The following is a 13,627-nucleotide window of genomic DNA, read 5'->3' as shown; positions in this document are numbered from 1 at the left end:
GACTGCGTGGCCAGGCACAACTCCAACACCATCATTAAGTTTGCAGATGACACAACAGTGGTAGGCCTGATCACAGACAACGACGAGACAGCCTATAGGGAGGAGATCAGAGACCTGGCCGGGTGGTGCCAGAATAACAACCTATCCCTCAACATAATCAAGACAAAGGAGATGATCGTGGACTACAGGAAAAGGAATGGCGAGCACCACCCTATTCTCATCAACGGGGCTGTAGTGGAGCAGGTTGAGAGCTTCAAGTTCCTTGGTGTCCACATCACCAACAAACTAGAATGGTCCAAACACACCAAGACAGTTGTGAAGAGAGCACGACAAAGCCTATTCCCCCTCAAGAAACTAAAAAGGTTTGGCATGGGTCCTCAGATCCTCAAAATGTTCTACAGCTGCAACATCAAGAGCATCCTAACTGGTTGCATCACTGCCTGGTACGGCAACTGCTCAGCCTCCGACCGCAAGGCACCACAGAGGGTAGTGCGTACGGCCCAGTACATCACTGGGGCTAAGCTGCCTGCCATCCAGGACCTCTACACCAGGCAATGTCAAAGGAAGGCCCTAAAAATTGTCAAAGACCCCAGCCACCCCAGTCAGACTGTTCTCTCTACTACCACAAGTCTAGGACAAAGGCTTCTCAACAGTTTTTCCCCCCAAGCCATAAGACTCCTGAACAAGCAAATGGCACTATTTGCCTTGTCCCGCCCCCAACCCCTCTTTTACGCTGCTGCTACTCTGTTTGTCATATATGCAAAGTCACTTTAACTATACATTCATGTACATACCACCTCAATTAGCCCGACATTGTGCCCCCGCACATTGGCTACACGGACTATCTGCATTGTGTCCCACCACCCACCACCCACCAACGGCCAACCCCTTTTTTACGCTACTGCTACTCTCTGTTTATCATATATGCATAGTCACTTTAACCATACCTACATGTACAGTACATACTACCTCAATTAGCCCGACTAACCGGTGCCTGTATATAGCCTCGCTACTGTCTTTTTACTGTTGTTTTTATTTCTTTACTTATCGATTGTTCACCTAATACCTATTTTTTTATTAAAAAGGTCTCCCCTGTTTAACTTTGTTAAACCAATACGTTTTTATGTGAGGCTGCCTGTAAGTTACAGTGTAACAGACGTTACGAGCTAGCTAACTTTAACGTTAACGGTGTCTTTTAAATTCAACATAAGTTATGTGGCAATGATATCTAGTTAACGTTGTATTTAATGCAGTTTTGCTATCTGTGCCAGGCTATAAATGAGACAGAGGACGTAACATAATGCACATATCTTTTCATACTCAATTGCTTTCATTCAGTAGGCCATTGCAAAACAATTATCAGTAGGTCATGTGTAGAAAAGGTGACATTGTGTTGATCACGATGTCATTGTATTATCCTCAACTTCTCAACTGTAGGCTAGCTAATGACTAATGTTAGATGGATATACGGAAATTCTTGAAGAGAGGCAATGCCAGAAGTTTTTCCAAAGGCCAATCCAGTGAGAAATTAAGGTTTTACCAGTTCAAACAAACAAATTAAAACTTAAACTGATTAATCTCCTATTAAGCCTTGAGTTATTGTAAATATGAGTTTAATAACAATACATGTCAAAACACAGCAGACAAGACTGAGGGAAAGAAGCTGGAGGCTAACAGGGCTGAGGGAGCATGTCTAATGAAGGTTAGTGGTAAAAAAAAAGCAAGTAGATGTTTAAGCTTTCAGTTCAATTTGTACAGCATATGACAGCATATATCTTTTGTTAGGCATAAATAAATTATGTTCATGATATCTTAAAGGGTCACGACAAACAGATCCAGACAGAGAGGGACAATAAACAGATCCAGACAGAGTGGGACAACAAACAGATCCAGACAGGGAGGGACAACAAACAGATCCAGACAGGGAGGGACAACAAACAGATCCAGACAGGGAGGGAAAACAAACAGATCCAGACAGGGAGGGACAACAAACAGATCCAGACAGGGAGGGACAACAAACAGATCCAGACAGGGAGGGAAAACAAACAGATCCAGACAGGGAGGGACAACAAACAGATCCAGACAGGGAGGGACAACAAACAGATCCAGACAGGGAGGTAGAACAAACAGATCCAGAGAGGGAGGTAGAACAAACAGATCCAGAGAGGGAGGGACAACAAACAGATCCAGACAGGGAGGGACAACAAACAGATCCAGACAGGGAGGGACAACAAACAGATCCAGAGAGGGAGGTAGAACAAACAGATCCAGAGAGGGAGGGACAACAAACAGATCCAGAGAGGGAGGTAGAACAAACAGATCCAGAGAGGGAGGTAGAACAAACAGATCCAGACAGGGAGGGACAACAAACAGATCCAGACAGGGAGGGACAACAAACAGATCCAGACAGGGAGGGACAACAAACAGATCCAGACAGAGAGGGACAACAAACAGATCCAGACAGGGAGGGACAACAAACAGATCCAGACAGAGAGGGACAACAAACAGATCCAGACAGGGAGGGACAACAAACATTTGGAAAAAAGCTTTGTTTATCTTCGGTAAACATGAAATGGCACAAACACACAGAGACAGTGTTGAGGCATGGCAAAGCTACCAGGCAACTAGCAGTCATGAGAACATTGCTCAGATTTAAATATCTGCCAATGCTAGTGATATTGCAGAGAGAAGGAAGTGTCTGAGGAGAATTGTTGCTGTCACCTCAATGTTAGGAAGACAGGGACTCTCTTTCCGTGCCAAAGACGAATCTAGTGAAAACACAAATAGAGGGAACTTTCTTGAATGTATGGAGCTTTTGAAGGAGTTTGACCCTTTCCTGCAATGGTACAATAGTCCATCAAATGCAACTTATCTCTCTCCAGAATCTCAGAATGATATGATCGAATGCTGTGCTCAAGAGATTATGGACACCATGGTCTCTGAGATGTCAAAGTCTGGAATGTATGCCATTATGGTGGATGAGGCCAGGGATGGGCAGTCTGAACAGTTGGCTCTGTGTGTTAGGTATGTGACAGAGGGGACAGTTAAGGAGCGTTTACTAGCACCTGCAGAAATCAAGTCATTTGATGACCAATCGATAGCAAATGAGTTGCAACAGCAGCTCCAAATGAGAGTGATAGCAGGCCTAAAGTGCGCTGCACAGACCTATGATGGTGCAGCTGTCATGAGTGGGTCCAAAGGAGGTGTGGAAGCACATTTCAGCGTGCTGCATCCGGAGGCAATTTATGTACATTGCTATGCTCATGAGCTTAATTTGGTGTTGTGTCATACTTGCAGGGCTATTTCGGAGGCTGCTGAGTTTTTCTGTTTCTTGGAGAATGTGTATTCGTTTTTCAGTAGTTAACCACCACAAGTTCAAAGAAGCTCAGTCCAAACTTGGAATAGCTTCAGCTGAACTTTTACAGCGCTCAAATACTAGCTGGGCATGCCAGATGCGGTCCTTAAATGCAGGCCTGGACACTTTTACTGCTATTTTTGATTGTCTATCTGCCATTGGATCCCCCATGGCTGTTGGTCTAAGAGCAAAGCTTCATAAGTTCTCCATCGTGTATTTGCAACTGATGTTTCAGTCCCTTCTTCCTATAACTGAGGGACTACATAAGTTCCTCCAGAAAGAGACTGTAGACCTGGCAGAAGCTTGTTTTGGCAAACAAGCTGTATGTGACACACTGATAGGCAAACACACAGATGCATTTGCCACAGAACTTTATGACAGAACCAAAGCACTCTGTGATATTCACAATATTCCTGAGGCAGATGCAGCAAGAAAGTGCAAACAAAGGAAAATTGGAGATTTTGTGGTGGAGACCTCCTTGGGTTTAGTCACAGAATTGTGGTGTTCCCAAACAATGAAAACAGAGTTGTTGCTCCCCTGCTTGGACAGGATGGTTTGTGAGCTTGACCAGCGATTCTCGACTGTAGATGCAGGTCTGCTCAAAGGCATGCAACCCCAACTCAAACTTCCTAGATACATCATTCTTAACTGAGTTTGCCAAGCACTACGGTATTGATGTTAAAACAGAAGAGATGTTGGTGGCCAGAAACTTTATTTCAGAGAGGCTGGAAGTCCTCCCAAAGATATGCTTGCTGTGCCTAACCTCCTGGATGATGACATGTTTCCTTCTCTGAAGGAAATCATTCAGGTTGCCCTCACAATTACTGTGAGCTGCTGCTCCTGTGAAAGGTCCTTTAGTGCACTGCGACGGCTGCACTCCTGGTTGCGTAAGACAATGGGTCAGAAAAGGCTTGCAAGTCTTGCAGTCATGTCCATTGCGGGTGAAGTGCCTGGGGAAATAAGCCACAATAGTGTTATTGACCACTTTGCCACCTTTAAAAATAGGAGGTACACTTGGATGCGTTCAACCACAAAATAATCATTAAAAGAGAGAAGCAGGAGAAGCAGTTCTGTAATATAGGTTGTAATATTTGTTTGGGATCTTACTTTTTTATCAAATTTTATTCCTAATTATTTTTCTGTTTTTTAAATTTTATTTAGCTCATTAGTTGAATTTAGTTTTGCCCCATTGTGGATGATACTGTTTGAAGATGTTCCGTGTGTCTGAATTATTGGGTTAATTTTGAGCAACAATTAACAAAAAGGTGAAATTTAAATAAAGATTTTTTTCTACTGGTATAGTATGACCTGCATGTCTTTACATTTTTCTCTCTCTCTCTCAAAATAACATCCATAAAGTATTTTGGCTAGATAGTACAGCCATTTGTGTGCCTTTTGTTGGTGTTGGATGGATGGGGACAGAGTGGACTTTAATTTCTTTATTTGGATAGAATTTAAGTCATATTAGATCAGTGTCTAACACAAACTATGAGACAGGTATACTTTTAGCCAACTTTGACCAAAAATAAGCTTATTTTGATAGATTTTACACCAGTTGTTACTCTAAAAATACATGATGAAAAGACGTTTTGGGGGCTTTAAATCAAATCCTGGGGGAGTATGCCAGACCCCCCTAAAAGAGGCTTAGCCCCCCATCCATGAATCTCTAGTGACGTCCCTGATACATGAAATTGGGTGCCATTTGGGACGCCGTCCCTCTCGACGATGAGAAACTAGTCACATTTTCTGCTGTTTCAGCTTCATATGCTTCATAATCCAGCCTCAATGATGTGTCCAATACATCACAATAGCAAGTCTCCCCGGGGGATAAAATACAAATGAAGTCCGTTCTTGATCTATTTTGCAAACACAAATACATTCAGTCCATTATTCAGTCACACACACATTCTGTTATTAACATTGATTTGTAGGTTTGAGGGGACATTGTGGGGGAGTTAGTTGGGGTGTTTCTATTAATTTAAATTCCATTAATACCTTCTGACTGCTTGCTTGGCAGCCACTCTCAGGCCCCAGCCTGTGTCTGTTATCACGGTGTGGTTTTGATTGGATGGCGTCCTTATCCGTTGGCAGCAGGCAGGAAGAGACCCGGACACAGCCAAATATCCACAGCACTGGCAGCGGGCAACACAGTACTGAAGCAACAACCTGCAGATCAAACATGATTAGTCAACCCCCCTTTCTTAAAGGTGCAATCTGCAGTTCAAACGATGACAATGCAGGTGCCTCCACACTGTTTTGGTAAATAGCTCAGGGATGGGCTGGAGAAATGTTACCACTCTCAAATTCATAGATGGAGCTATAGATGCAAGGACTGAATCAAAATGATAGTTTTAACCATGTTTTGCTACACTGTTTGTTTACAATGACATTGTTTGTAATTATTGGAGTAAAGCAAGCTACATGGAGAATGTAAGGTATTTGACAGACTGGTAATGCTCTCTCCTCCTCTTCCTTACTGCCTCCCAAGTGGCTCCATTTTCCCTATACACTGAGTGTAGAAAACATTAGGAACAAATTCCTAATATTGATGAGATACAACAGTTGAAATAAGCTCTTGAGGCATGTATAAGTTATATTATTCAAGAATCAATAGCTGTGTGTATGTGTGCAGTGTATTCTAATAAAACTCCAATATCAACTGTGTTATAACTCTTTTGAGAATGTTGAATAATCTCAGTTTACTATAGAGAATATATGGGACCACAGGTGGGGTACTTGAAGTCTGTAAAGCTGTTGGTCAAAATACAAGCTCTTGGAAGACGAGTTATAATACCATACAAATGGAGTTTCATTATTATGTAGGAAAATGATTTCAGATTTCAGTAGCCTATGTCCTTTCAGTGTGTAAATTCATTGCGCTCCGTGGCTTCCGCTTGCACTATCATTATTTGTCATAATTGGCAGGATCACACAGTTGGATGAAGCCATCCATAGGCGGCCTCACCTTGCGCGTCGTGTCCCTGCCAATTTCCGATGGCTACAGCTGTGTTGCTTCGTTTTCTGGTTGCGTGGAAACTAAAAGGCTGCATTGAGCGAGCACCCAAGTTAAGGTACATTACTGTGTGCCTACCGTTGCAGTGTGGCTCTTCGCACAAGTTGGCCGAATTGCAACAGAGGACCTCATGGATGCGATCGAAAGTATTGGCGAATTGCCGTTTGGAGTGGAATGAATTCTGATATATTTTGACAATTTGAAACTGTGTCTTGAAACTAAAGTGATTATGTTGTGTGCCACCCGCCATGCGAAGGAGAGGAAGAATGCTAAAGATGTAAGTGATGCTTGTGCATGTTCTTATTCAAAATGCATGCATTTTACTGTGACATCAATATACAGACATTAACATCTACTTTTAAATACAGCATGGGGTGTCTGATAGGCTATTTATTTGAGCTACACTTAGCCTATAACGGGAAATAAATAACTGCAACGTATTTAATACATTCAGGCTCAGAAAAGTACTGTTTAAGAATAAACCAAACACTATTAGCTTATCAAAAAGCTATCAATTCCCCAGGAGGCATTGGTGACACGCTTTTTGCTTACAATGACATTTCTGAATATTAAACCAGAGAAAAGGAGTGGGTCAAATATTTGTGAGTATGTAAATAACAGTAAAGAATAGATTAATAATATCCTAAGTGGTAATCATGGCATTATTTATGATTAAGTCATTTTATGTATGAATGTATTGTATGTCTGAATACTCTTCAAAGTGAACAATTTAATAAAATCCTTAAATAATTCCTTCATTGCTTTCATGGGGGGTAAACGTTCAACATGTAAATTCATTCCTGCAGCTGTACATTATTATATGGACTAATAAATCTAAATGATGTTCTTCTTAAAGGGACAATCTGTGATTTTTTTTTTTTTTTTTTTTTTTAAACTTTTCAATTACTTATGTATGATACCCATTGATTCTTGAAGAATATAACTTAAAAATGCCTCGAGCTTACCCCATCACAACCCAAAATATAATCTTGTTTTACTCCATTGTTTGTAAACCAATGTAATAAAAAAAAAACTAACTTTATAGCCCTATACTTTTATATATAATATCAAGTATGGTCAGTCCTTGTATCCATAGGTATGTCTATGAATTTGTGAGTGGTTACATTTCTCCAGCCATATCCCTTAGCTGTTTAATTAAGTAGTAGCGTGGTGACTCTTTTTATTATAGTTTGAACTGCGTATTGCCCCTTTAATGAAAATGTGTGTTCCTGTTTCTCTACCAGAATATATTATTCTGTAAATAAATGCACGAGGGCTTCCAATGGAAATCAGGCAGGCATTCAACAATAATCGGAGTCCCTAATCAGACACAAATGATTTCGTAATTTGGGTGGATAGGGACCGAAGAGTGGTGTTTGGAGAGCATGGTAATAAGATTGGACTCATATCTAAGTGTCTGCATCTCAAAATAACATTTTGATATTTCCCTCAAAGCTGTTCTCTCTCTCTCTCTCTCTCTCTCTCTCTCTCTCTCTCTCTCTCTCTCTCTCTCTCTCTCTCTCTCTCTCTCTCTCTCTCTCTCTCTCTCTCTCTCTCTCTCTCATGACTTGTTTAGACAGGTTAGGCCTATCATTGGTTGTCTCGACAGAAAGATAATACAATTAACAATCACCACAAATCATACAGGAACAACTTTGACAATCCTTTGCGTTGAGGACTTCGTAGTTTAATTCCTCAAGGATTATTATGTTGATTAATAATGAAAAGGGAACCTATATCTCATTCGGCTCAAGCTGTTGTTTGGCTGAGTTATGGAGCAAATTTAGGACCTGTTTAAATGATTACTCTTGCACACTTGGCGCCTGAGATGTAATATTGACTGCAGTCAATTTATGAACTGCCAAAACTGCGCTTTGGGCTGTTGTCTTGAGAGTCTTGTCAAATGAAATTATGAATCAACGATGTTTCCACGTCATTTAAAAAAAAACATTCAATGTGATGACGTTGAATTACATTTACGTAATTTAGCAGACGCTCTTATCTAAAGCGAATTACAAGAGCAGTTAGGGTTAAGTGCCTCGCTCAGGTGCACACTGACAGATTGTCCACCTTTTTTCTCACCCAACTTTTAACCTAAATCCAATGACATGGTGACATGTTCTGTTGATTTAACGTTGAAGTCACCTTAGTTGACAATTCAACCATATGTAAATCAAAACTACACATTGAAATTACGTCTGTGCCCAGTGGGTTGTGGACAGAATTAACTTAACCGGATTTTCTAAGTCCCAGTGCAGTCAAGAACGTGATTTACCTGTGTTTATAGATCTATTTCCACACTGAGGTTGAAAGTGAAAATGATGATAAGGCCCTTTTAGTATAAGAGCTGTTTGAATATATTGTTTTGGTGGGAGGGAATTTTGGCCATCCATGGTGATATCACCATGTGTTAAATTAGTTAACAGATCAATAAGAAAGAGTTCCAAAACTCCCTGCCAATTATTTGATATTGAGATAAACGGATTGGACCTTTAATGAGGTTGTTGTTGCTCTCTTTCTCTCCTCCTGTTGTCCCATAGCTTTATCCCGCACTCACTCTTGTCTCTCCATCACCATATCAATCCCTCTATCATCCATCCTCCACCTTTCATTGACAGCTATCCTCCTCAGCCTATGACATGCAAATATTTCCCTCTTTCCGCTATACATTTCATTAATCTCTCTTCAGTGTTCCTTCCTCTGTGTTCTTCTCCGTTGTCATTGTTATGTTACCTCCTCTCCTCAGATCTCTCCCCCTCTCTCTCTCTCTCTGTCATTCTCTCTCTTTGGACTCTCACAACTCTGTCCTCATGTGTCCAATTTCCTTGGGTCTCCATACCCCCGCCCCCTCCCTCCCCCAGTCAGTGAAATGTCAGGGCAACATGGAGCATGATGGAAAAACTACCACTTGTCTTACACAGGAACACCGTGTTACACCCCATTCAATTTAGGCAGCCTTTTCATATCCCTGGGCATTTGGTGTTATCAGTAGTCAGTGCTGTTCCACTATATCATATCCTTTCAATAAGTGCAGACTAAAATACGTTGGGCTTCTTTGTTTAGCACTAAGGAAGAATTGGGGATAATCATCTGAGTGGGTCTTTGTGAGGAGGAAGTACAGGGCAGGGCTGATAGGGACGGTCTTGATCTACTCTGGGTGCTTTGGATATATCTCTCTTTCTCCCCAGACTCATTACAAGGGCTATTGCCCTGGCATTCTTTCAACTGGTCTGGCCTATTGCGATGAGTCTTATTAGGATGCGTCCCTTAGACGACTCCCTCCGTCATGTGATACTAAGAGGTACTTAGAGATCGATTTCATTTTTTAATCTGGGTAAGTGGATCTTGCCCTGGTCTCCAGCCATTTTGAAGAACCAGCCAAAGTCAGAGAGTTTAAGTTCTATTGTTTTTACAGGAGAGGATATGGCTGCTAGCACCACATGCTAAGGCTGTTTAGATTGCCTTTGATGCTGTTTTAGCATTAAGCCTTACAATGGTGTTGGATGGCCAAAATACAATGACATTCCATTGACATTAAGTTCGTTTTTCCCTGAGAGGATTAGTAATGGGATAGCAGATGGTTGGTGTTCAGGTATTAATGAAGTGTGTTAAGGTGGGAGGACAGACTATTTTTAGAGGCTTACATGCAAAATAAAAAGTGTAAATTACAGGACACACAAACAAGTTGTTACCTCAGTGTTACTTGCACTTCAGACAAAATGACCCTGGTTCTGAGCGCATAAGCAGTTTATTGGTTAGCCTAATGAACACAGTGTTGGCACTGAATGACCAAATGGCCAAACGGCTCTGACAATGTTACTAAATACAGTAAACAATTTCGTCATAACACAAAGAATATACAAAGCTCAAAGAGAATGATAGATTCTGGAGTCCTTGTTGGTAGAATGTTAGAGGTATAGAACAAACGGCATTCCCATTGTGTATAATATAGTGTGGCGGGTATTTTTGTGAAATATGTCTAAGGACGAAAACATTTTGTTCATATCCCTGTCACTGTGGTGCAGACATGGATTATGTTAATGGTATCAGCAGCTCTGCACTGAAATAGGCCAGCACTGCAGGGATGTCAATTATCATAGACTCACGGTGACACCAAAGCTCTCGGCTTGATGCTTGTTTTTGCCAGTGTGATTTTTGATTTTGATCCTCATACTTTCCCTAAAGCTAGAAGTATAAACACGGTCTAGTCAACCAACTGTGCTGAAACAAGACTGCTAGATCCCCTCTGCCTCTTCACCGCAGGGCTAGTTATCCTGCATCTGTGTATGAAATAACTTTCTTGAGCACATCTACTTTTAACATTTTGACATTTACATTTTAGTCATTTAGCAGATTCTCTTATCCAATAAGGGTTCCTTGCTCAAGGGCACGTCAACAGACTTTTCACCTAGTCAGCTCAGGATTTGAACCAGCAACCTTTCAGTTACTGGCCAAACACTGTTTATCATAGATTTTTTGCATGGTTGGTGATGAATTGCAGCTACTGGAGGGTGTTCATTTGTACCTCTCCTATCAGTAGGTTGTGTTATCTCCCCCCACCAATCCTGCTTCCTGTTTCTCTATAGGCTTGACAGCTATTGGGGAGGTTGACACTGGCTCCGCCCCTTCTCCCAGGTTGGTCTTCTCTGGAACATGCCCATATCGCACCATGCCCCTTCTGGAGAGTGGCTGGCTACTGCGCCACTCGGTGGTCATGTGTCTGCTGCTGCACAGCTTGGTGCTGATGACCTTCTGCTTCCACCACGCCGCCACCAGCTGCTCCCAGGGCTGCTACTGCTCTGAGAGCGACGGCCGTGGCAAGACGGTGCGCTGCAGCAACCTGCGTCTCACGGAGATCCCCCAGGACCTGCCAAATGACACGCAACGCATCTACCTGGACTTCAACCTGCTCACTGTGGTCCCCAGCAACGCCTTCTGGGACCTGCCCATGCTCAGCGAGCTGGACCTTTCAAACAATGAGCTGGCCCAGCTGGAGCCAGGGGCCTTCAGGGGCCTGGGGCCCTCGCTCACCTTTCTAGACCTGTCCTCCAACAAACTGGTCAACTTTAACCCCGAGGCCTTCGAGGGGCTGCGGGCGCGCACCAACCTGACCAACAACCCGTGGCACTGCGACTGCAACCTGCAGCTGGCCATGCCCCTCATCGACCTGGAGCCCCTGTCGCTGACGGGCATCGTGTGCGAGACGTCAGAGCCGCCCGACGTGGGGGCAGAGGGCGTGCCCTTCCTGCTGGCCCAGGACCTGGACCTGTGCGTGGTGATGAAGAAGACCACAGACGTGGCCATGCTGGTCACAATGTTCGGCTGGTTCACCATGGTCATCTCCTACCTGGTCTACTACGTCCGGAACAACACAGAGGACGCCCGCCGCCACCTGGAGTACCTCAAGTCTCTGCCCACCAAGCAGGAACAGTCCGAGGCCTCTTCTACCATCAGCACTGTCGTATAGCCCAGGGCCAGGAGAACCCAGAGGGGAGCTAAGGCTGGAGGGATAAGCCTGGAGGGCTAAGACAGGTGGTTATAGGGCCGTATGTGGAGGCGAAAGAAACCGCACACCTGTTTAGGCGAGGTGCTGGCTAGCAGAGTAGAACACTTTAAAAAGAAAGGAGAGCCGCACACTCTTATAGAGCCGTAACCTAGCTATAGGGCCATAACCTAGCTGCACCCACACCCCAGGCCATTCAGTGCCAGCCAAGGACAGCTCTGCCTGGCTGTTACGTGGGTGCCACAGCGGCTACAGGATTTGTGCCCATGTATGCAGGAAGCCTGTCCAGACCTGGGCACCATACAGTACGTAATCCAGATGAATAATTCAACCAGAAGTGGCCCATTAAGAGTTTCTGTTGGCTGAGTGGATAGTCTGTCTGGGATTTAAAATGGATTAAATGGGATTCATCCAGTGGCGCATGCACCTTGATGCACTCTAATTAAAAGGGGGCCACTCAAGGGGCCTGTGATGGGTCCTTTGGACACGTCAAACAGCAATAACAACAGTGTAGCAACAAGCAGCAACACAAACTCTATTAACAACTCTGTCACTCATATCCTTCCATGTAGTATTATTGTTTTACGTACAACATCCATACAGTATACAGAGTCTATAAACAGGGACATGTGGTTATTTTCAATTAAATCAATGTATTTTATGAGTTTCATTTTTTATTATTGTTGGTTCTAAATTTGATTGGTCTATTTCTACCTCAAGAAATTCAGCAAATGTATGTGCATGTGTGAACTAGACCATCAATTGAATCTGCCTATACTGTATTCAGGCCACTGTACTAGAATATGATGCACATTAATAATTAATCAATGAAACACTCATACCGGTAAAAGGCTTAGAGATCTGATTGATGTACTGTACTGTGCATCATTTTACACACACACACACACACACACACACACACACACACACACACACACACACACACACACACACACACACACACACACACACACACACACACACACACACACACACACACACACACACACACACACACACAAGCTGCATTTCTGTTATGTACTTTTCAGTAGAAGGTCTGTACAGGAAACCCCTCCTAGCTGTACTGTAAGATCCTTTATTATTCTCACCAAGACAAAGAAACAGCCATCCCTATGTACTATGGCACAATGATCCTTCACGCATAAATAATCCCTACTGTGTTCCTACTGTGTTCCTTTTAGTTCGCTTCTGTTTCCTCTTGTTCATCGTGATGCTTCAAAAACTGTGGTGCGAGTCCGCCGGGACTAAAATTGTCCGAAAGAGTTCATACTCACATTCATTAGATAGAATATTTGAAAACAAAGGCTTAAAAAAAAATCTAATAATTAAATGTTTAGATTTTTTTTTATTCATCAGAACTAGCATCATGGTGGGTTCCAAGAAACAGAAAGAGATGAGATATGAGATTATACTTTATTAATCCCCAAAGGAAAGAAATTAGCTTGTCATACCCTGGTGGAAAAAAAGCTGCTGGGACACTGCTGGTAGTCCTAGTGAGAAAGTTTGGGAACCTCTGAGGAAGTGGTCGTCTATCCCTCTGTGGTGAGGGAAACACCATGACCGACTTATCATTACCTAGGGGTGAAGGGCGCAGTCAGTCAGTCTGCCGGTAGCTGAAATACACAAACTTCACACTACTGGCAGCCATGACATTAGTGGTCACATGATCAGGAAAACATCCCAGACATATCACAAATAAAAGGAGAAAAGGAATAGGAAGCTTTAGACTATTGGG

General features: G+C 42.9%; 1 protein-coding gene across 1 annotated transcript; it reads left to right on the top strand.

Moving 5' to 3' along the window:
• The first annotated feature begins 6,386 nt into the window (after window positions 1-6,386).
• LOC106578287 (leucine-rich repeat-containing protein 3B-like) lies at window positions 6,387-13,066 on the top strand. Its single transcript, XM_014156963.2, has 2 exons — window positions 6,387-6,645; window positions 10,955-13,066. Exon 2 carries the CDS (start codon window positions 11,038-11,040, stop codon window positions 11,833-11,835), a length of 798 nt encoding a protein of 265 aa, XP_014012438.1. The 5' UTR covers window positions 6,387-6,645; window positions 10,955-11,037; the 3' UTR covers window positions 11,836-13,066.
• Window positions 13,067-13,627: the final 561 nt, after the last annotated feature.

Source organism: Salmo salar, chromosome ssa19 (assembly GCF_905237065.1).
Source record: "Salmo salar chromosome ssa19, Ssal_v3.1, whole genome shotgun sequence".
Taxonomy (NCBI): Eukaryota; Metazoa; Chordata; class Actinopteri; order Salmoniformes; family Salmonidae; genus Salmo; species Salmo salar.
Note: the sequence above shows the minus strand (reverse complement) of the source record. Positions and strands in the feature narration are given on the sequence as shown.

Bases quoted from the DNA above. Each gene is read 5' to 3' on its own strand.
- LOC106578287 (XM_014156963.2), top strand. From the start codon at position 11,038: ATGCCCCTTCTGGAGAGTGGCTGGCTACTGCGCCACTCGGTGGTCATG.